Below are 25,062 nucleotides of genomic sequence, written 5' to 3' on the forward strand. Positions count from 1 at the left end.
TCAAATTTAATTAATTTAATGATACAAGTACCTTAAATCCTTAGTAGAAATGTATTAGAGTTACCTTTCTTTGATAGAAGTTCGATGAAGGAGAATAATATTCCGCAGGTTACTTATAAATTCACATCGGCCACCAAAATCTGATATGAAACCTACATTTTCAAATATTTTTTTCATTAAATTTATGAACAATAAAAATGTCTAACACCACTCACAAAAATGTCTCGACCAATACATAGTTTCTTATACGTTTCCAAACAAGCAAGTAACTGCAATTGCATTCAATCATCGTATGGTTTTTGGGGGGCAATGATATGATAACGGTTATCAGTTGTCAACGTACAGTTATAATTAGCATATACGCTGACTCTAGGAGGAATATTTATAATAAGTATGTGTCACTTCGATTTAAAACCGTCATACCCCCCCCCCCGAAAAAAATTCTTTATATTTACGTAATACATTTACATAATGGTTATATTTTTAACATTGTAGGATAATTGAGAAAAGTGGTTTTTTAAATAGGCCTAACGGATATTTATTAGGAATTTCCAACTAAAACGAAACTGACGACAATATTTGTGTTAAAGTTGTAATACATATTTGAAATCACGAATGTTTATGTTAATTATATATTTTAATCAATATTTTTTTCTTACGGGATATAACAGTTTCAAACAAAATATTTTCCCCTCACTATGTCTGCAACCTTTATATTGGGAGCAAGCATGCGTATAGTATTGTTTAAATGTCCACCTGTAATCTTAACGTCAACAATGCCCATGCAGGAGTCCCTACTGCTGTACTAAAACAGTGATATACGGCCACTATCTCGCCGAACCTTATTCTGGACATATTGGGGTACTAAATAGATTGACCTTATCGCACTTTTACTATCTGTAAATTCAACCCTTGAACAACATTTACAGTTTTGTCACTTGTTCGTGTGTGCAAATAAACAGAGAGAGAGAGAGAGAGAGAGAGAGAGAGAGAGAGAGAGAGAGAGAGAGAGATTTTTAATTATATTTATTTATTTGCAGTGAGTCGGGATATTTTTTTAAAGATCTACAATAAGACCTAACATATAAGGTTTAATCCGAAATTATAAGCAAGGTGATTTTGACTTCCTACTTCGGTAATTACATACTTGCACCCAAAAATAAGACCAACGCGAGAATTAAGTATGTTGTGTGGAGGTGGAGAATAATAATAATGCAACCGTCATGCAACAGAGATATAGCAGTCACCTGAAACTGGGAAGGAAAAAACTGAATAAATTTGAATTTGATGAAATGCTTCTGATTAAATTACAGTAACAATCGGGACAGATGGAATGCGGCCCACTTTCCGACCCGTGTGATGTATGTGTGTGTGTTGTCGCGTGTTGAATGTAAATATTAAGGGGGATGTCGGACTTTGGGGCTAAAGGCTAATCTCAAACCTTATGTACAGGTAGGTGAGGTTTATTTCACTTTTAATGAACGATTGAATTTTTTTTTATTTCATTTTTCATTCATAATTACATGCAAAAAAAAATTTTCGTATTGTCAAGGCCTTTAATTTCACATGTGATACTAGTATATATTGAAATATTTGATGAAAGCTGTGGCTTTTATCGATATCCGTTCTCTCTATTCAACTGATAATTTAGATTAAGAGGACATTTATGAAGGATGTAATGGACGATATCACCTTTGCTACTCTTGTGAAAAATGTCATCTTTCAATTAATATTTACAGCTTTAAATTAAACAACTTTAGAACAATTTGCCCCGGCCATCCGCAAGAAAATGGAAGGACCGCAAGTGGCATTTTTGGTGCTTTTGTTGGCGTTAACAGGTTACCTTGGTAACCGATTATGGGCGGCCATTAATGGTCCGTCATACAGGGAACGAATCCTTCGCTTGGCCTCGGCAGATCAACAGCTCACCAACCATACCGCCGAGTTTGCTCGACCTGAAATTCTCCAAGTAAATTGAAATAGATTCAAAGTGAAAATTGAAGTTGGTTTTAAATTATAATTACATGTATCTTGTTTTTCACTTTTGGGATTGAGAAAGTTTTATTTTAACTACAATTGGTTTTAAATTATAATTACATGTGTCTTGTCTTTCACTCTTGGGATTCAGAAAGTTTTAACTACAATTAATCATTGATGAATATGCATAATCATGATATATTACATGATGTATTATTAAGAACATAATTTTTTATCCACCCCCCTCCCCCCCCCCCCCCATAATATAGATAAAATGAAACAAGAGCAAATAAATTGTAAATTTTATAGGTATCTGACGGACTTTACATGGCTATAGGATACGCGCTAGCCAACTCTATAATGATCGAGGGAAAGGATGAAATAGTGATAGTTGACGTAACGGAAAGTTACGAGACTGGTCTAGCAATCATGTCCGCCTTCCGGAACATCACCAAGAAGCCGGTAGCGGCAATCGTGTACACCCATAACCATGCAGACCACACATATGGAGCAAAGGTTACTTAGTCTATCTATTGTGTACAGGGTTATTTTTGCCGCGTATTTTTTTTTTCGTCCTTCTACTGTTGCAAACGTTTCAACATCTCTTGAATATTGTTCAATTGTCTAATTAATACAGTTATTTAAGAATTGTTTCGAATTTGTCTAGTTTAAAATTCGCCAAAGTGACAAGGAGGACAAAAGGGGCGAAATTAAAACGGGGGATTGTATTTCCCTGTATACAGTAATTATCATACATATAAAATATCATATCACGTATAACATGTTCTAGCACATATTATAAGAATTTTATAGGAACTTATTAATACGAACCAAAAATGAATGTCATTCTAGGCTTTTATCGAAAACGATCAGAATCCCCCGGACATCTGGGCCCATGAGAGCACGAATAGAGAATTTATACGAACGTTTACGGCGAATGCAGCCGGGTACCGACGTGCTATGCGCCAGTTCGGCGTTTTCCTGCCAAACTCGGTGAATTCTGGGATTGGGAAAATGTTGAAATATGGCGACGGAAAGGCAACTATAGGACTCGTTTTTCCAAATAAATTTGTGAACCAAAAAGTCACAAATTTAACTTTAGCTGGTAAGTTTCACGGACGTTTTATATTGTTGAAAACTTTTATCTAATCTAAACTCCTGATATCAAAGGTGCGAGGAGATTTCCTGCATAAAGTATATCATTATTTTACCTGGAGTATATACACGTAGTTATTACCGACACTTAAGATTGGGCTAACAAGGACTGAGATTACCTTTCAGAAAATTGCACTTTTAGATATAAATTATTCTAATCGAGGCATAATGTTCACCGTTTCATCACTTCGAACAAGAAGCAGTTGTCGGGGTTTTAAATTCAGATCTTGACATCAATTAAGACCCAGGTAAAACTACCTAATTCTATTCATATTTCAAATTGGAAGCCGTATTGAGTTAACATTTAAGTTGCTGTAAACGTCTAATTTTAAATGATGGAATGAAGATGAAATATTTTGGTGTTTGATAGACTGATATTGACATTTACAATAAAAAATTTCTCAGAGAGAGAGAGAGAGAGAGAGAGAGAGAGAGTATAAGTTACACCTCTTCACTTTTTTTACCTTAACTTTTTAAAAATATTTATCAAATATCATGATTAATTAAGAAAATATATAAGCGAGGTTAAACCGGATGCAATGGGGAAAATTCAGCCTGCGCATGAGCTAGCCTGGTTCCTGTGCGTAATGGTAGCTCAGGGAACCAGGCTAGCACAGGTTTATCTGAATCGGGATCGGGATTCCATGCAATATGCACATATAAGTTCAAAGGCGCTGTAATTGTGAAATTGCAATATAAATTATTGAAATAAGGTAAAAATTATGAAATAAGGTAATGTTATGCCGAAACTACAACATGCATCAAATAGCATAATTTGCAATGTTTTGTTGTTTTCCGAATACACATGTAGCTTACTATAGTAACTTTACTTTTATAGAAGGCGAGGCTAGAGTACTTCCCGATTAAAATTATTTAAAGCATTTAAGTATGATTAAATAATTATGTGACTGTGTATAATAGATGATTGAATAATTATGTCACTGTATAAAAGTTTAAATCTCATGAAAAATGCATCAAAATATGAAATTGATTTACACATTTATAGTATAGCTGTCACTGCATAACGTAGTTATATGTAACAAAGTAGAGTGAAGCGTAATGTGTGCGCAAATAGTAGAATTCGCCGAATGCCTGATACTATACATGCAATCTTCATTATCATAGATCAAATGATTTTAGAAGTATGAACCCTTTAAATTCTGGGATTAAAAGTCAACTATACATATACATGTATATACGTAATACAACGTACAAATTTAGTGGTTAAAAGCAGGGGCTAGAGTCGGTGGAATCTGTGATAATTTTAAGGCTTTCACGTTCTCGTTGGAAACACATGCAGTCCTTTTTTAAAGGACAGCAACTTGTCGGATAAATTAACGCCAACAAACACACAATAAAGAAGCTACATGTATATCGTTAAGAATAGCTTCTGATTCTTTCATTTGAACTTTTGCAGGCATTGAAATGTCCATCGTTCACATCCCTGGAGAGACGGACGATCAGATAGGTGTATGGTTACCCAAACAGGAAGCATTCCTATGTGCCGATGACGTCTATAAGGCATTCCCCAATCTGTACGCCATTCGAGGAACTCCCGACCGAAATCTCCTACAGTGGGTAGAATCTATAGACACAATCATAGAATACAGTCCACAGCACCTGGTACCTAGTCATACACGTCCGGTAGAAGGAAAGTCGAAAATACAGGATATACTGACGGCCTACCGTGATGCGATTCAATATATCCACGACCAAACCGTGAGGTATATCAACCAAGGAATGGATGTCATTGACATTGCAAAGAAAGTGGTTTTGCCTGAAAGTCTTAGAATGCATCCGTACCTACAAGAGTTTTATGGTACCACAGAATGGTCAGTCAAGACCGTGTTTACGTCATATTTGGGTTGGTTCAACGGTGACGCAGTTGATTTGTCTCCCTTGTCTAAGATGGAACGTGCGGATCGAATGGTAAAATTAGTCGGTGTGAGCAAGTTATTAGAACAGGCCCGAGAGGCACTGAGGGCAAAGGATTTCCAATGGGCATTAGAACTTTCCAGTTATGTCCTCATAATGAATCCTGGACACCGAGAAGCAACGGAAATAAAACTCGATTGTTTGACGTCACTAGGTTCCCGCCAAAAAAGCGCCAACGGACGGAATTATTATCTTACCAGTGCTTTTGAACTTGCTGGATTAGTTGACAGCTCAATTTCTTTAAAAAAGAACAGAGAAAATGGCATTAAGATTTTGCCGATTCATTTTATTTTCAAAGCTCTTCAAGTTCGTTTCAAACCGGAAGACTGTGGTCAGGTGACGACAAGTGTGTATTTTGTATTTCAAGATTCAAATACTCACATTTCCCTTATTATAAGAAATGGGATTGCAATTGTGAAACACGGAGAGTGCCTTCATTGTGATCTTGTTGTTACCACCACCGAAACAGTGTTCAAAGACATGATCGGAAGTAGAATCAAAGCAATAACAGCCTACGGCTCAGGAGAAATAGAAATACAGGGTGGTGCTATGAATTTCCGAAATATTATGTCTTGTTTTGAAAGAAACAAATGACATTTTTTGTTAACAAACTTATGTAACAAAGTTTTGTTTATTAAAAAATAATTTATTATAAGTTTGATTCACATCTTCGTTTTGATTAGCCGCAGGTCTGTAGCACCCGGCCTGGAAAAAATCGGATGGACGACCTGGGAGCTACAGGCCTCTCATAGTAAAAAAAAAATGCAACTAATATGTACGGCGCACAAAAAATTGCGCCAGTTTTGGACTGATTAACTTTATTTTCACACAAATTCTGTGAATAAAAATTAAATTCTTCCGTCAATTTACTACTGATATCGGTACTTTACTTGCCTCAAACTTTCTTTTATATACGCTAACCGACCTCGGAAATTGATAAATGTAATTTCACTTCGAGATTGGGAGTAGTCTCGTTCAACCAGACGCTCAGCTATCTCCGTAAATCTCCAACGTCGGAGATTGAAAAATGTTAATTTCAGGTCGAGATATTGGGAATAGTCTCGTTCAACCAGATGCTCGGTTGTCTTCGGAAATCTCCGACCAGACGCTCGGCTGTTTACGTAAATCTCCGACGTCGGGGATTTACGGAGACAGCCAAACGTCTAGTTGAACAAGACTAGATTGAGAGTCGCTATTTTTACATGTAAACAAACTGCATCACTTCATTTTAAGGGGCTAGTGATCGGTTTTAAAAGAATATCAGAGGCAAGTAAAGTGATGATATCTGTAGTAAAATGTACGAGAAATTTGTTGGAATCAAATATTTGTATAGAATGTGCTCTAAATAAAGCACAAAACTATACTCTGTCCCAAGATATTTTGGATTCACGTTTGGCTTAATAGTTTGATATTTATAAATACCTCAGGATCCAAACGATGTTCATTCAAAAGTATGAAAAATTTCCAAGATTTCTCAGTCAAAACGCCCCTGTTAGCTTATCAGGTTTCAATACAATGCTAAAAAATGTGATGTCTACGGAGATTTTGCATTGCAGCAAGCCCGGATGATATAAAATTAAAATATTGCGCGATGTATTCCGAGTGTATTCCGAATGGAGAAATGATGTAAACATTCCCCATTATAAATCTCCGTAAGGAATCTGTTTTCGTTCCTGTGAATTTTTCCGAGTGAAAGATGATAATGTGTCAATGAAATTATCTTGGAAAATATCCCTTTCAACTATTTCAATTGCACTTCTTTCACAGGTAAGTGTTTTTTTTATTAAAAATCGTCCAAACGTGAATCCAAAATATCTTGGGACAGAGTATAGTACAATTTTTTGTACGCCGAAAATTGCAGTTTTGTTTTTACTATGGGAGGCACTATAGCTCCCAGGTCGATCATCTAAATTTTGTTCAGACCGGCTACGTTGTGATTGAATTCTTGCGTATGTATAATAAACAATACATTACTAGAATTATGATGAGTGCTTGGATAGTAATATAACAATTTGTGGGGAGCCATTCCCGTAAAAAAAATGCCCATGTGTACGCAAGTTTGTGGGAATGTCAATTAAATTCGTAATCATATACATGTATAATATGTAAGTACATTGAATCAGCAGTTATGGCCACACAGTTACTATTTTGGTCACAAGCATTGTTGTTTAAAGTGAGCATCGTGGGCCATGAGCCACATGTTCTTTACTCTTGTCCTTAAATAATAAAATACAACCTGACTGATGAGCAAAAGCGCTACTAACAGGGGAAGCCAAAACGGAGAACAAAATCTGTCATCGAATCACAATTTATTGGTATTTACTTTTCAGGGGAATGGAAATATGGTTGAAATCCTTATTTTTAAAAATGCAAGTTTTCCAATAAGGAAACACTACAACCTGCGGACGACGACATGGCGGTAAAGGAGGCTTACGATTTCAATCCAAGTCCAAACTAACGTTCGTAATTTCCATTTAATCTTAAGTAATTGCATTATGCGTCCCTTGCGGGTAGTAATGCTTATAATTAAGGTAAATCGGTAGTTAACATTTAAAGACAGTCCCGACTGCAGACCGGAGCTGCAGGAAATGGCAGTATCCCGTAGGTCTTATCGCTGCTGTATTATGACTTTGGGTAAGAAGTTAGGATAATTATTTTATTTTTTGATTCATCAATAAAAATAACACAAAACCGGAAAAATAGCTTAAGAAAATCAATACTATAGTCAGTCACATGTTTTCATCACATTTTGTTAATTTTTAAAGATAAAAACACATTTTACGTATAAGAACAGTTGATAACAGTACATGTATAAGGCAAAAATTTGAAGATTTTTTTTTTGCATGTTCTCTCTTTTAACCTGGAAAAATTGACACCATTGAAAACAAATATTCTTATGGCGATTTATAATGAGGAAAATCTCTTATCTATTTAGGAGTTTTTCAGAACGCAAAGTACTATTTTTGATTATTTTCATCCTGGTTCTTTCACGCCGTTTGCAAAGCAAAATCCCCGTTGTTTTTATCTGTAGTCGAAAGCGATGTGGGATGTGTTTCAAAAAAATTTTTTTTTGTACGTCATGGAGTTTTCCATTCTAGCAAATGTAAATTTGGCATAAAGTTATGATCATGTTAAAAGTGGTGAAAAAAGAAGTTCACAATTAGACAGGCTTCAGTACCATTCATTGGTCTTGTTCATGTATGTCAAAATATGGTTAACATATTTTATATAGCTTTTTGAAATTTCAAATCATAGATTTATATTTGAAAAATGAAATTAGTACTACATTACAACACAAGTAAGTATTCCATCATCATTTCTTCACCTGTGTATAACATTTTGAAACGCAATCTAACATTAAATTTAACATCTTACAAAATCCCATTAGCGCAGCTTTTGAAACATACCGACATTGTCGACATCTGTCCGTCTATATTTTTTCATGTTGTTAACTTTGAATTTACTGGGTGGCAGTAAATACAAAATAAACGTCACGTTGTAATGTATTTACTGCTACCCGGTAAACTCAAAATTGCACAATGCAAAACATTGGTCGAACTAACGTCATTTGGTTCATGAAGCACGTTTCAAGAAACAAACACATTTCACTCTCGACAGAGAGTTCAACAATAATAATAACAACAACAACAACAACAACTAAAAAAAACACACTGAAAAAAAAGAAAAAACCCCATCAACCCCCCCCCAAAAAAAAACCACCAAAAAACAAAAGCAAACCACTGTTATCACATCATAAGGATATATAAAGGTACATGTATATAAAAGATAGATTTATCAATATTAATATTCGCCATGCATACCACAAGACACAGGTGCTGAACATGTCTATATGACGAAAAATTAGACGTATATTCCTTGACTGTAGCAGAAATGTTATGAAAAAAAATCGTTTAAGGCATGAGATCAGTAGGACATGTAAAATGATGACAAATGAAAAGCGCCTGTTTGACAATGTTTCTGTCTTCAGATTTACTAATCATACGTAATTAAAACTTTCATATGGCAAAAAGGTATGTAATTGCTCTTCATTTTCTTTGCAAAATTTTCATTATTTCATAATGCATTTTTTTTTTAAACCACAAAGTCGAGACTTGTATGCTGAACACTCCTTAGGTATTGTCAACAGACAGAAAATTTCCGAAAGAGACAAAATGATGAAACAGGGATAGATGGATAATTGCGGGGTATTATTTAGAGATGTCAAAAGCAGTAATAAAATGACATCTGTTTATTTCAATAACGAAAAAATCTGCACTAAGAGCACAGTATCCATGACAACCATGTAGTGCCAATAATGCGGCTTAATCGTAATATGTCAGTCGGTATAATTGCATATTGTACCTGCTTCCTTACACAATACAATGCATCTGTAGCAGTGTATTCTGATTTGGACTACCTTTATTATGTATTAAGCATACTGTAATTGGGCAGTAGGCGTTGTCTTTGCCCATTACCAAAGAAGGTACAAGATAACATGGCGAACAATTAACCATATAAATATGAAATAAGAATAACTTTTGGTACAGTTTTTTTTCCGAGACAAGAATCAAGATTGCTTAGAAGAATGATAACAATTTTGCCTATTACATACATAACATGTATGTATAATGTACTGTCAACAACTCATATTTCTGAGAGATTTCTCCAAAACAAGATGCAGTACACTTCCTTTTCTATAATCTATAATAATGATAATAATCAGAAGCGGGAGGTATTGGAGAAATCAGAATTTAGTAATAGTCTTCATTTTCTTATTGATATACTTTCCATACCAATGATAACGATCTCACATGATACATGAAATTGGTTGGTAAAAAAAAAGTACTTTTAGTTAATTTAAGGTGGCTCTATACACCACTTTTTGATGACGCAGTACGCAAAAAAGTAAATCTGGAAACATGCATTTCCGGTACTGGCTGATTTAAACAGAGGTGAATTGTATGGGAACCGCTATTTTGAAAAATTTGTTAAATGGATAGATTTAATTTGATAATTGGAAAATTCATTACTTACAAGTAATGTGGTATGTGACACCTTCACGTTGTGTGGTATTATTTATCGAAATAAACAATAAAATCAAGTATAAATTTTTAAAGAGTTTCTTTATAGCATCATCGATATGTTACACCGTAGCGCAGTGGGTAAGTGGGTTCACTACAAACCAGTAGGTCATGAGTTCGATTCCCGTTGAGAACAATAAATTTTTTAACTTTCCAAAAATTTCCAAAACGTATTTTTTGGTTGAATACCGTGAAAGAAAATTCTAAACAGGTGAAAATATTTCAATTATAATATACGTTAATGCACATTAATATCGACACCTAACGGGGATGAGAGGGTTGCTTTGAATTTCTCTCAGGTTGGGATATATAAATCCTATTAGCCTAGTCAATGTTCCCCTTTATTTATTTGACTTAATTAGTTTTGCACTAAAGCGAATATATTCACTTATACAGGGCAAAGTCTATAATGAAATATGCATGTATTTATCATTCCAACAATTATATTTAGGAAATTTTCTTCAACTCAGAAATGAAAAGTCCCAAAGGTGTTTGGGCCTTGGGACTTAGGAACGATAACCCTTACATGAGGAACTTTCATACCAAATAAAATTTAAAATATTTTTTGTGTTTATTTGCAATTGTTTTCATTCAATTTTTTATTTCACATTTATTAAAATACATTTTCTTATAACATCAAGCAGCTTTTTCAGATGATTTGTCAACAGAGTAAGAAAATATGAAAAAAAATGTTTTGGGGAAATACTTAAAAAATTGCAATAATAACATTTTTGAATGTTAAGAAGTGTTATATTTTTTTTTATGTGTCCGAAGGAAATATCCATCATATGACAAAGTAATTTCTCTCAATTTGTTGATAGCTGTCTTTTTAAAAAATATTTTACAAAAACACGAAAAAACATTAAAAAATTCTTTTAAAATACCTATAGTATCCCTATCGTCATTTTAATATTTGATAAGTATATGTTTTTTTGTCTTCTATTGAAAATTGGAATAAACTGTGGGTGTATAGAGCCACCTTAATTAAGACACGACATTTTGAATTTTTTTTATTGAATAAGGTGTCAAATTATTGATTTAAAAAGAAAAGGAACCAAAAATTTCTTGAGAGAAAACAATTTTTAAATTAAAAACCGCACAAGGTACAATTCTGATTATTACACTGCCCTTCAAAAATTAAATATAATCCGTATCCGTATTTAATTGTAGTTTTATTTTGTTTCCCTTTTTAAAAAAATCCGGACATAATAATTTCCATCTTTACTGTTACTGAACATACATATATTATAAAAAAGCATCCCAACATTTTTTTTCTCATTTCCTCAATGATTTACAACACCGCATCAAACTTCCGTTCTGAACTCAATCAATAGATGCTGCAATTCTTCGTAATTCTGTCTGACGCAACCCACACCACGTCATTTTGCCAAAAAAAATAGACGGGCACTTGTTGGTCTTTGAAAATGAACAAACTCCCTATAAATCGTATAGATTGTTACTGGAGTTGTCTTTCTGTCCTACACGGAATAGTTTACACAAGAATGACTTGGTTTTGGATGATAGTGACTTGGACACTTTGGCCGGGGCCAGTGTCGGGACCTCCAGCTCTATCGAGTTCCTCCTGAGTCGCACCTGTCGAACTATCCCCACCAATAGCTCGTCCACGTTATGGTTTAGAACGACGGAGATCTCCACATACTTACAATGGTAGCGGTCGGACACTTCTTTGGCCTCTACAGACAGAAAACAGTTGCATTATGTAAGGTATACACTGTAAGTAGGTACGCTATTAATAATTAATAATTGCTTATTTAGATGTCACAAAATACGTATAACAAAAACATACATCATGATAATATTGCGAATTAATATAATATAAGGACACACTGTTAATTAACTAAGACACCATAAATGTCCAAAGCTCTAAAATAAAACTATAGGAAGCCAAAATCAAAGAAGAATGAAGCCTGAATGAATTTATGAAATCTGAATATTTGCAAATGATTTGAATTATTAATATCAAATATCAATATCAAAATGAAAGACTGAAAATATAATTCAATTTTTACATGACATTTCGAATGTTTAGATAATTCAAATTAAGTTTACGTCTCAGAATTTGCTCTGTTTTTCGAATTATATTTTTCTGTCGTTGTGAAGAATAAACGAAAATCTTTTATTAGTAAATCGATGCATAACTACTGTTCTATATGCTTAAATAACACAAATTATCTGCAAGTCGAATTGCAAATCAAGAGCTATAGCCGATTTTCGACACCCTCATAATCGGACTAATAATGTCCATGCTGACGAGCAGTCAACTTGCGTTTATTAAGTTGTACATGTAGTATTATACCTTTTTCGGACACTACTCTTCGCCTCTCTAGATCCGCCTTGTTGGCCACCAGAATAATGGCTTGATTGCAGACCTTCTCTTTCCGGATGAACTGGATATTCTGAACAGCCTCATTAAATGACTGTTCATCATCCACAGAGTACACGACCAGAATGGCGTCCACGTTTGGCAGGTCGTCAATTGACTGAAGAAAAACAAGAGCGAGGTTTGAATTATTTCGGCATCGCTAACTCAAGTGAGAAGTTTTTTTTTCATGAAACAAACATTATTTTCTCATTTTACAGACTCGTCCATCAAAAACATTATATTTTGGGGGTATTTGTTTTGTACATCATGCAACGTTCTTCGGTTGGATCTGCCGTAAAGAGAAGAAGAATGAGTTGTCTGACATTTCACGAGCGACATGTTCTCAAATTGGACAATCTCGTTTCGTTCATTTTATACTACGATGTCACTCTGTGATTGTCATTTCCCATTTAAGTCAAATCTACTGTTGCTTTTACTCAGATCTTCGAACCTAAATTAAAGGACTTCATGGAGGTTGAAAGGTCAACGCATTAGCCATCAGATCTAGCTTAATTTATTTATATGGTTTTATTAGTCATAAACTAAATATTTCATACAGAAATACAGAAATATTCTATATATTTTAGCTATTACATTTCATTTTTCTCCATATGTCTCTATACAGGACTCTTCTTTTTAAGGAGATTAATATAGTCTTGAAAAATGGCCACAACCATTCAGCCCTCTTAATGTATCTCTATGTGTGTCACGATGTAATAAGCAAGTTTTTCGACGAAATAGTAATGCGCTGGTTATCAGCCAATTAATATAGTTCTGTAAGTACGTGCTTAGCAATAACTTTTTTAGACATATGTTTAAAATGAACATTACACAATGGACGTATCAATTATACCAATTATGTACAGTTTACCCATGGGTGTCAATTAAAAGATACTGAATTCAGCTATATAATGTCAGATGCATTCAAGAACGTAACAATACATTCTCTAAAGATACAGGAACAATCACATGTAAATGCTTTTCTAATCTGACCTCAAACTATACGGCGGTGATCATTATTTCCTGTACAGCGCAGCCGTGATCTGTACCACAGTTCTATCGGATTACCCGCTACGTTACGGATGTATTGCTCAATACTATTGACAGCTGACGATCTGGAAATGTCAGTACTTCTGTCTAATGACTTTGATTTAACGGAAGTATTGCAAAAGTAAATGATTCAATTAACCGTAATGAATGGCCATTGCAGCTCCGGTATAACAAGACTCTGGAAAAATTGAAGAGCCCCAAAATGGACTTAATGAAGAGACTTATGACGGAAGAACGGTGCTGGCATACGGAATGTAGATCAGCCCCCCCGGTGACACGAAGAAAAAGGGTCACATATTATACCTGCGAGCTAGGAAAATTCCAATATATTCACAAGAGTGAGAGCAGTGGTATTCAAATACTAAAGGAAAAGGATTTTCGTCTACTGTTTTTCCTGACGGCGATTTGAACAAAATGTCGAAAAGTATCTCTTATCAGTTTAACGACAATTTATGGGAATAAAAAATAAGCTTGTAGTTCACAATTCTAGTGATATTGCTAACAGAGGCGGAAGCTGGCAGATAAAATTCCATGTAAACCAAGATTATAGGTTCCTTCCAAAAACAACATGCCTGTTCTATTGAATTTTATGTTCAACAGTAGCATGTTTCTTTTCTGCAAAGGACAATTATTAAATAATCGTTCGACGGCAACTGGCTTGCGGGCAAGGCCTTACGGTTTACGAATTGTCCTGCAGACTGGTGTCAAATTACGCCATTTCATTTATCACTCTCGGCACAAAATCATTAGAGGCAACAAAAGCGACAGAGGAATCTACATGTATCAGTTGGAGAGGAAAACACGGTGTACACATAGATATCGGGCGTTATATTAGTTTTGTTACGATATCTGACTCATAAAGCATGATTACTTTTACAAATTCTATTGTACATCCTGTGTACCTAAAATTCTTCTTCGGAACAAAACTTATGATCTTAATAAAGCAAACATTACAAAAAGTGATAATACGAGGAACTTCTGCTCGAATCAAGAAATATGCTTGATAAATAGACTTCAAAAAGTGCTCATTTTTCTCCTCTCCACCTCCCCCCCCCCCCCCCCCCCCTCCACCCTTCCTCCTTACTCCTGTGATCATCAATTTCAAAACAAAATATAAAAGAATAGTTTCATTATTACACGCTAAAGAGGTTTTCTTTCATTTTACGAATTCACATAAATCAAGTCTCCGAGAAAATGTTTCTTTTATGTTTCATACGAATCCAATAAATAATGTTTTGGACCACCTAAAATAGGAAGCTCTTGATCCCTCTACTATAAAATCAACAACGCCTGCAACGTTCCATCATCTCAGCAGGAAGTGACTAGAATTTCAAACTAGGTTTTTTTTTTCAAATGACATTGGTATTTTCGTGAACATTTTACATTTATGACGTCTAAAAATATGCAATAAAAACTTTGACCACTTTTACTGATATATATGTAAAACAGATCGAAATGGTGGAAATAACGTACATGTAGGACATACGAGGGTCAATCAAAAAATACGAAGACTTTTGTCATAGCTATGTTACTTAACGTCATATCATTACTAAATTTGGTAGACATAATTTAACAATAATTTCAAACAATTTGCAAGAAAAAAAGTTTAAAAATTTCTTTACTTCTAAGAATTATTAAGAATCTAATTTTGCAAAAATGAGGTCACGGCGCACGGTCAAAATTTGTGTTATGTCAACAATAAACTATATAATGTTGAAAGTAATATCTCTATAAATCGGGCTATAGACCAAATAATATTGAAACCTCAAATTAAGTATGGCCATGGTATTCTATGTTCCAAATAATGACGGGATATATTGTTTTTTTCGAACAGATATCAGTAACTAAAGCAGACAGTCCTCTTTAGAATTGACATAAAATATAGACGTCGCCGGGCGTCACAGCGCAACGAGAAGTACTAACAAAACAGATTTAACTCAGGAAAAGGACGATACAAGCTGTGAAAATGCTCAATGGTGCAAAAAATAAGTCAACAATTATTTGCAAGTTTGTGTTTCACTGTAATAAATTTTATATGGGTGGTATTTTGAATATCAAACTGTCCGAAAGAGAGTAGAATATCTGTAAATATTTGGTAAAAAAATAAGTAACGTCAACCGGCGTTCAGGGTTATCCTTACTGTAAACTAAGATATACACGGTAAGAAAATGAAAACTTTAAAGAACTAACTTATGATTCTCGAACAAATGTGAACAAGTAAGATGTTAAGTGGTTCAATGCCATTTTAAATTGTAAGGAGAAAGGCACAAGAGACTAAGCGTGATATAAAGATGGGGTTTATCTATAAACTGTGCGTGTTTAATCTTGACGTCATGTTTTGAACGTTACCGTGCGCCGTGGTGACAAAACATGTTGTTTTTAAAAAGGGGTAACAAAAATACCGTTTCATCAAATGGACTAAAAATTTGCATATCAATAACATAAGTGTTGGTGCACAGATTAGTCTGTTAAGTATGACTTTCATGAAAAATATATGATAGACAGCCACATTGTCTTCGTATTTTTTGATTGACCCTCGTATTAAACCAACGCATCTTAGCGTCCGTGCTTGAAAAAAAACTTCCTCATTAAACGTTTTAAAATTTTGAAACTCATACAGAAAATTTTACTGCATGCACAGGATTTTAACATATGCAAATGTTTACCTCGAGCAGGTAAAGCGGTCATTATCGAGCTATCGAAGAATTGGTTAGAATGGTGTTTACTTTTCACATGCTTAAAATGTAATATACTAACTTAATATTAAGTCTGTGGGTCTATTTTTTCAATTTTCTATTCTTTCTTCTGTCTATTGATTTCTTCATGCATTTATATATTTAATACAGCAAAAAAAAAAAAGAAGATAAATCTCATTTGCGTTGAAATTAGAAATCTTTCAAACAATATACCGTCCCTATAAAAGACATTCACTATGAGACACGGTTCTGACAAATTGATTTTCCTCTCTCTAATAATGAATTACCCTGGTCCACAACACGGGGAGACAGTAGACAGAGGTGTGTTTTGTGTTTCTATTGCTTTGTCTCTGTGGCAACAGCATGATAAGGACCAAAGAGTTAGCCATATCACCATAAAGTCATCGGCGTGGAAACCAATGTTTTTCCTGTTTTCTGCAAAGCAATGAAGGAAGAACGAACGACTTCACTGGAACTTTTTTCTTGTGTGTTACATAATACTTCTTACATAATTCTTCCGTGTCAGATTCATTCGTGGATCCAGAAATTATTCACAAGAAGAGATGCGAGGAAAGTTTTTTTTTGTTTGCCAGGTTGGGTGAGATGGGTGTCCGAGACAATTTTTCCATTAATTTTAAAAAGATTAAATTTTTCAGGGGGTCAAGGTGCAACTAACCCCCTCTAGCCTCGCGCATGAGATCGGCTTCTTAGATCAATAATAGCTTATGAAGGTAGCCATAATTTCGAAATATCCTACTTAATTCTAAAATCGGCATAGAACGAGTCATAGTATTTTGAGGGGTGTAGAATAGCTATGATATGACAGCATATGTACGTATATTCAGGAATAGAATTAAATAATTGTGTTCCGCTTTTAGGTGAAGAAAACGCTAATTTGTTATTGGTAAGTCAACTGAGAGGCTTTAGATTATAATAAATGACGATGCATTTTTTAATATTTTGACTCGGCGATTTGTCTTTATACATGACCATTTCCTTTAATAATTGCATTCAAGCTTTTCATTTATGAAATATATATCAATGCCCTTAGAATTGTTGTGATCTTTATAATATTTAAATGTCAACTTACTTAAATGATGCTGGTATTAATACCAGATCATGGATTGCGTCAATGGTTAACAAAGTGCAAAAAATATCAATTGATTTTGGATTTGAAACGCAAAGCCGCCGTCTGTTGCACTGACTAGCATAAAGTTTTTTCAGTTAGGAAGAAAATTCAAAAGATATTCATTTGCGTAACAAGGTGCTCTTGCGAGATTCTAGATAATGGGTACTCTGTCAACCAGATGCTGCAAGACACTATTTCAAGAACACACTGTTCGCAGATGAAACTCCATGAATAATGTAAGCTGGTGTTAAAAGTACTCGCTCCCAATCAAAATGATAATTAGGCACAAACAAAAGAACTCATTATATCTTCCTTAAGTTATGCTTCTACATTATTCGTTTCGCGATATTTGGTTCATCAAGCAGAATGATCGAAAGTCATTTCATTTGGACACAAAAAGATACTCATTAGGGGTCTCGTTATTATCATACACTTTGCTTTTCAGTTAACTTTGTTGGAATTTGAATTTAAAATAAATGAATAAAATACAAAATTTATAAGGTTTATAGAAAAGGTTGTAAAAAAATGAGCTATAGTTTTTTCAAAGTAAAAAGAAATATACGATAATACATTTTTTAAACTAATGTACGGCTATAAATATTTATTAGCTTTCGTATTTTCCTTAGATTAAAATAGATGATGCAGCATACTGAAAATTATTGACTTTAAGTATAACACGAAGTATCAGAAAGTCCAATATTTGAAAAAAAAGCGTATGTATTGCATGTTGGTATATTAATTGTTCCATGTTTGTCATTTCTTAAGACGTTATATTCTATGTATTCATTCTCTATTTGTTTCAATACAGCTGAGAAAACAGAACTTTTTACCACCAAAGTTATGTTTCTGCTGTCTCAAACTACTGTCTTGTCTTGTATATAGTTTATTCAACAATCAAAACATACAACATGACTATTGTAATAGTCAGGTTGTATATTCTATTAGTTAGAATAAAGTGTATATCAGAAAACTTAGTACCTTCAGCGTCCTTGCCCCTTCCCTTACTATGTCCATTTCATTTAATTTTATACTTAAAAATATCATGAAATAAAAACGTTTATTTCATTTTTTTTGGTAGGTTATGTACATGCATTTTCCTGGAAAAACTTAAAATTTAACAGGTAAAAAACTTAATAAACTCCAATATAAAGTTCAATATTCATCTATCTTTTTCCTTTTTTTCAGTAGCCTCTTTAGTAAAAGGTTAAGCATTATTCATACGCACTTCCTAGTTGCTTTGACACTAAATCTTGCTTATTTTGGAGTAGTAAAGAAAACGATTTCAAAATTCATGGAACACAACTTCTCTCAATATTCTCACAACCTCTCTCAAGCGCATTTCTAGAGATGGAATTAGCCATGTTTATCGGTTTAATACTTAAATAAAGTCCTGTTAGGAAAATCCCCTGGGATACTCAGCTTTTAATTCCTTGAAAAGATTAATATTCACCGCGTATGTGACGTACTTTAATTTAATCAGCGGATGTAATTGGACGACCTTTAGCAAACTATTAGGTTTAATCCAATGATAGTTCTTGAGAGAGCATTTGATAACTGACGCCCTACCTTTATATCTGGAACTTCAATGATTCTGATATTGGATTCTTCTTCATCTAACTTTACGGGTACCGTGGTTTCCTCGCCATCAGCATCTACAAAGAGCAGACGACCATTTTAGTACAATGTATATTACTAGACTAGAACAATTTGAGCGCATGGATTTGGGTCTTGGCAAAGTACGAATAGTTTTGTGTCGTGCAGTATTTCATCAAGGGAATATTCGTATTTCAAGAATCTTAAGTTACAATAAATGAAAAGAGTACATTATTTCTACGGATCAGAGTTTTTCTAACACGTTCTATTTGGACTGATGAACTGCAATTATGAATGCAAAATATCATGAACGAATTCAAAGGAAATGAAAAATAATAACAGTTTTACACTGTCATGATATTCCAATTTTCTTTGATTTTTTCGTTTGTTCACTGGGTTTTTTTTCCCCAAAGGCGAAGAATCTGATGATCTTCTGAAGACAAACCAATAGCATTTAGTAATTAAAATGCAGAGTCGATACCCTATAATTCAGCTAACTTGAGAGGAAGTTTTTCAAGAAACTTCCAATGTTTAGAGCGGATTAAAGAAAATTCCGAGAAAGGATGGTTTTACAAGTAATAGTTTTCCAAAAAGCTTGCCTGACTAAACAAAATTATTCTATGGGAAGCATGTATCAATTAGGCTACCTTATAAAAAATAGTTTTTAATTTTCGCTGCTATTCATAAATTCATAAACGGAACGTATATGTACAACGTACAGATTCAGGAGAAATTTAAGTGTTTTTCTTATCCATTGCTTATATATGTATACTACATGCATTTAAATTATTTAATTATTTCAAATTATTTTAGAAAGACCCTTGATGGCGGAGGAGAAAGTAGTCAAATTTTAAATTTTATTTGTTATGTTAAGATGCAAAATCATATGGCCCTTTTCCTCATTTCTAACCATAGCAAAGTAATATAAAGTAAAGTTTTTGTTTTGAAATAAAGCTGCATGTGTACACACGGTGTGCTCTGGTGTATTCTCATGATCCCAAGTTGGACTCGATCACTAATCGATATTTGATCAAAATTGATGGCTTTTTCTTATTAATGAAAATCCAACATTAATAGGTAACAACTTGTTGCGTAGACTCTCCATGGCTCCATGACAAACATGGCTATCTATTTTTAATTCAGGGTTATAGACATGCATGGTGAACCTCCTTTTTACTTGAAAACTCTTGCTCAAATTTGCTCATTATATCCCAAACAACATTTTCATTAATTGCAAATTTAATTGTTGTCACATTTAACATGCTTTGGGTTATCTTTTTTATGAAAACTTTTGACATTGTTTGCCCCCGTTTCGGATAATGCAACTTCCAAACCTAATATACGCCTGACTTGAAGACGTCAAGCAATAAGATTGCCAATATACACTGATGATAATTAAACTGTCTCCAAAAAATATGAATAAATCAAAATAGCTAATAGGCATTTCACTTCCGCAAATTGAAAAGGAATTATTACAAACATTTCTTATTATCCAATATCTTGGCAAGAGAAGTTTTGTCAATGAATATTGAAGAATTTAGCGAAATCCCAAAAGCAATATATCGCTCAATAGACCGGCAACCATTGCGCGATGACAAATATGACTTTATTTTTTTTGTTAATTACGCATTAATTTTCTTCGACAGTCGGAATTGGATCCGAAGCTGTGGCGATGAATGTTATGAGAATATTGGCCGACCCTCACATGTTTACCGCGTGGGAGAAAGCGGGATTTCGTGGGTGTTATTAACAGTGGCTTACATTGTGATTGCTATTAAACCTGTTCAGATTAGCAATGGGGGATGCATTTGGGTGATATGAAACATTTTGATATTGACGAGTCTGAGACTATAAATATAACCTCTACTTTTTAATCTTTTATTTTGACATTTCTGCAAAGACAACGTAAACATTCTAGTAAAAGTTTTCTTTAGAATTGTATTTTAGGTACCCCTCATCGCAGATCACCGGCTTCATCGGCAATATTTAGTGTACATGTATATGCTTGAACAACGATTTAATGAAAAAAAAGTCGGCAATCCAGAATAATTACGCCCCAAGAAGCATGTAAATTGTAAACGATCCACATCAAAACCCTATTCGCATGAGTTTAGAGGATTCCCTAGAACATGTGCACACTGCACACCAAGTTTCTGTTTTCGTGTTTTTTCACAGTAAAGGTTTAAGTTAGCTTTTCATCAAGAGAGGAAAAGGGTAAGATATCTGTATTTGAATATCAAAGGAAAGATGAACACATGAACCTTTTACTAAAGAGTGAATGGAACGAAAAACAGAATAAACATAAACAACTTTATATTCCCCGTAAAACCCTCTTATTTCTGAATCAAACAAACAAATGTATACCTTTGTTTATGTGTAATGTGTATACTAAATCTGGTAATGATCTTACTCCATTTTATTTTAATACATCAGGGGTCAAGGCGAAGCGATTTTGAAAGGAACTAAATAACTTCCGGTTCCTCTGCTGTACAGAAAGTGGTTATTGATAATCAATAGAAATATAATACAATGCTTCCTTGACTTCCTATTGCTACCAGGGCTCCTTTATATTACCGTTTTTTTTTCTAAAGGTTAAATCCATGCCATTTTCCTTTTGTCTTTTGAAGATGAAGAAACAAGAAGCAGTCTAATCAAAAGGCATTTCTAAAGGTGATCTTTTGGCTTTGCAGATTTGTTAAAATATTGATGCACTGATGAAATGATTACAAATAAAAGAGAGAAAAAATGCATATTGATTTTGTTTGAATGATCTTAATGAAAACCTACATGTGTATAATTCACTGAATATTATAGAAGTTGTTCAATATCTTGAAAAACGTTATTAGACAAACCAATGGTTTTAGGTTAAAAAAAACCCAGAGAGAAAGCTTGATTTCATGTTACCAGTTTCGGGCATTTTAGTTATCGGGTACTTAAAATATAACAGGATGGAAATGTACGATGCATACATATGATTGTCTTTGTCGCTCAAAATGAACAGTTATATAAAAATAAGTTTCACTTTATGCCAAAGGTTGGGTTTACTAGAATCAGTCCTTCGGATGCAACTGTAAAATTATCCAATAGGTTCGCTATGAATTCGCTAAATATAACAGAATATTTAATAAAACAGTGCCCGCATTACGAAAAACATCCTTTGGTAATCTAGTCTTCCTATAATATTAAGAAATGACGTGAAAATATTTTTTTAAAAAGTTTTAAAACGCAAGAATCCACGATATATTTAAATAAAAACGAAAAAATCGCAGTTCTCCCGAGTAATTTTATGTAAGTCTTTTAACTATATTTTATTAAGCACAACTCTTCTTATCGATTAATTGCAGTTTACAGAATGAAAGCTGTTCTGGCACCTATCTGTAAACTTTGTTATTGAAATATAAACAAAACACCTGCAATGTTTACGTTCTTGCAAGGCGACAAAAACAAAGAAACAAGCGAAGAGAGAGAACAAAATCGATAGTGGTGTCAGAAGTTTCTCTGTAAGCCCTTCTGCGTACTGGCGCCAAATGTTTAAAGGGGAGAAAGGTTACGTACGACTTTTTATTTACACATTGGTTATTTAACTATGAATATATGTTCTCGGGTTTTAGTGCCAGAAAAACATAGCATAATTGGAAAAACTTATTTTGATTGTGAAAAGTGTTTGCAATTTTCTAAAAATTAAACATTTCAAATGTTTTAGGTTTTATAATATATATATATATATATATATATATATATATATATATATATATATATATATATATATATATATATATATATATATATACACCCGCTATTTGATGTACATAAAAAGAACATTTGTTGACAGCTGTGAAAAGTTGATTTTCTGGAGTAGGAGACACCTTGTAGAATTTGATCAATATTAATATCATTTTTCTTAATATACATTTACTTATTTCCCAGATGTGTATGTACAACTCATTGCCTTATCTTTGACCAAAATATCGGTTTTGTTTTACATTACATAAGGAATAAGGAATCATTCTTTGAGTATTATGAGGTGATAATTTCCAGTGAGGTGATCTAATCCAATAAAGCCCGAAGGGCTTTATGATAGATTTGATAACGCCCCGACCGAAATTATCACCTCATAATATTCAAAGAATGATTCCTTATTACTTATATTTATAAAATATTAGCCATCGTACGATTAAATATTTAAATATAAATAAGCATACCCCGCTGGCGCCTCAATTTGGCATCATTTGTATTATGACTTATATAGTACAAAATCGATACGTAGTGTTATCACAGGCAAAGACACTGGAAAATGTAAATATATATTGTTATATACTTCATGTACAAACATCTTTACATTGATTACAGATGCCACTCGACTAGCCTAGTTCATCGATACACAACGTTCCTCAAGCAATATCAGACCATCGGTCACTTGTAGTATTAAACAAACTCGATTTATCTAATATATATTGGGTGACTTGCATAAGAAATCAATCAATTATATTACACATTAGTTTCTCAAAAGTGAATAGCTATCTGGTGTGTAGTTTTATTTTATTTCTCTCCTGGACGCTTCTAGCATACGAATGGCAATGTACATGTAGTGCATTATTATAAAACGCAAGAAAGTTTAACCCTAACATCCATTGCTGTAGATATTGAATTTCGTCGGTTTTTCAATGTACGAGTTCTCAACATGGTCCGAAAACTATTACACTAGACTAGTGCGTGACCAATATATTTAAACCTGACCGTGACGGAAGCTTAATTTCTTATATTCCTTTAAAAACAGAAAATTGTAACGTGTTTAAAAAATCTTAATTGGATGAATCATTGTACTATAAACCATAGCGTAAAACTATACTGTAAAAAACTGCTCTACAATGCATTCTTGTAAATACAAACGCAAGGCATGTCTAAATGCAAGCAATGGAATCTAACGAAATCAAAGAAACAAAATGCCTGTGTTTAGAAAGCGTATCATTTTGAACGATTTCGCAAACCTATATATCTATTTGACTGTACACCGTAAATTCTGAAAGATGTTGCTAAGTACCACGGCAACATCTGGAGATGAAATCATACATTTTTCTTTGTTTTCAGTTTTGCATCCAGAGTATTGTATCATTGATCCGAGAAATCAAACACATAACAGTATCATATTTCTGAGCACGTTGTAAACTCGAGTTATTCTTAGTAATGAAATTTTATTTTTGTTCAGTTGTCTAGGCCATGCTTTGTGTTCTTTACAATATTGAGAGAAGTTACAATTTGCATTAATATACATGTGATCGGGAAATGAGATATTGAAAATTGCTTCTTTAATTTAAATAAAACCCAACTCTAATCAGTTGAAATATTTCATTATAATACGTTTAGTACTCAGATTAATTTTGTTTCAATATTATGTTAGCGCCTACCTATAGAAGTGTTACTCGTACAAATCGCCTCTGACGTCATAAACTGAGTTTTCAACGTCTTTTTACCAACTCCGTGTGCGCCCAATATTGCAACAGAAAAGAATTCGGGATCGTTGTTCAAATCAACGGTATCATCACTGGCTTCCAAAGGATGAGAGGAATGGTAACTGGCACCGCTTATATTACTTCCGGCGGAACTGATACTCGTTGTGCTTTTTCGACGGATTCTGTCACCTCTGTTTACGATTCCGGATTTTGTCATTTTGAAAGATCGAACTCTTTCCAAATCTAAAGAATTGTTACCATTCAGATACACATTTTCAGGCATACTATTTCTTCGTGGAGCATTTTGGCGGACTTGAAGTAAGGAGCTGGAAACTCCTGGTGTTAACAGCGTCGCCGAGTTTCGCCTGCGTCGATGGGCACTATTGTCCACTGTCAGTAAATTCCGACTTCCATTTGAAGTCGCTGGTTCCATTGTGTCAACGTAAGTAATAGGTAGTCTCCATGAGAGTATACTTTTGCAACAAGGATGCTGCTGGTCTTTCTGAACTGCTTCCGAGACTGACACGTGAAAGAATCGCCATACCTTTAATACCCTCACATTATCTACAGAACGCTCCAAAAGTTAGTACACACATCGCTGATTGCTTTGTAC

General features: G+C 33.9%; 2 protein-coding genes across 2 annotated transcripts; one reads left to right on the forward strand and one right to left on the reverse strand.

Moving 5' to 3' along the window:
* Positions 1 to 1,155: 1,155 nt before the first annotated feature.
* Positions 1,156 to 5,847, forward strand: LOC105333463 (linear primary-alkylsulfatase). The gene is made up of 5 exons (XM_011436454.4): positions 1,156 to 1,452; positions 1,740 to 1,969; positions 2,287 to 2,493; positions 2,830 to 3,082; positions 4,550 to 5,847. The coding sequence occupies exons 2-5, from the start codon at positions 1,790 to 1,792 to the stop codon at positions 5,659 to 5,661; spliced, it is 1,752 nt and encodes a 583-aa protein (XP_011434756.3). The 5' UTR covers positions 1,156 to 1,452; positions 1,740 to 1,789; the 3' UTR covers positions 5,662 to 5,847.
* A 5,507-nt stretch (positions 5,848 to 11,354) lies between these two features.
* Positions 11,355 to 25,062, reverse strand: LOC105333493 (ras-related protein Ral-A). The gene is made up of 4 exons (XM_034480007.2): positions 24,405 to 25,062; positions 18,973 to 19,058; positions 12,466 to 12,649; positions 11,355 to 11,842 (listed from the first exon to the last, which is right to left on the reverse strand). Exons 1-4 carry the CDS (start codon positions 24,880 to 24,882, stop codon positions 11,586 to 11,588), a joined length of 1,005 nt encoding a protein of 334 aa, XP_034335898.2. The 5' UTR covers positions 24,883 to 25,062; the 3' UTR covers positions 11,355 to 11,585.

This window comes from Magallana gigas, chromosome 3, assembly GCF_963853765.1.
Source record: "Magallana gigas chromosome 3, xbMagGiga1.1, whole genome shotgun sequence".
In the NCBI taxonomy this organism is placed as follows: Eukaryota; Metazoa; Mollusca; class Bivalvia; order Ostreida; family Ostreidae; genus Magallana; species Magallana gigas.

Bases quoted from the DNA above. Each gene is read 5' to 3' on its own strand.
- LOC105333493 (XM_034480007.2), bottom strand. From the start codon at position 24,882: ATGGAACCAGCGACTTCAAATGGAAGTCGGAATTTACTGACAGTGGAC. The intron at 12,650-18,972 runs GTAGGGCGTCAG...GTTTTTCTTCAG, and splicing joins TTGAAGTTCCAGATATAAAG to TCAATTGACGACCTGCCAAA. The intron at 11,843-12,465 runs GTATAATACTAC...TTCTGTCTGTAG, and splicing joins AAGAGTAGTGTCCGAAAAAG to AGGCCAAAGAAGTGTCCGAC.
- LOC105333463 (XM_011436454.4), top strand. From the start codon at position 1,790: ATGGAAGGACCGCAAGTGGCATTTTTGGTGCTTTTGTTGGCGTTAACA. The intron at 2,494-2,829 runs GTTACTTAGTCT...ATGTCATTCTAG, and splicing joins ACCACACATATGGAGCAAAG to GCTTTTATCGAAAACGATCA. The intron at 3,083-4,549 runs GTAAGTTTCACG...GAACTTTTGCAG, and splicing joins CACAAATTTAACTTTAGCTG to GCATTGAAATGTCCATCGTT.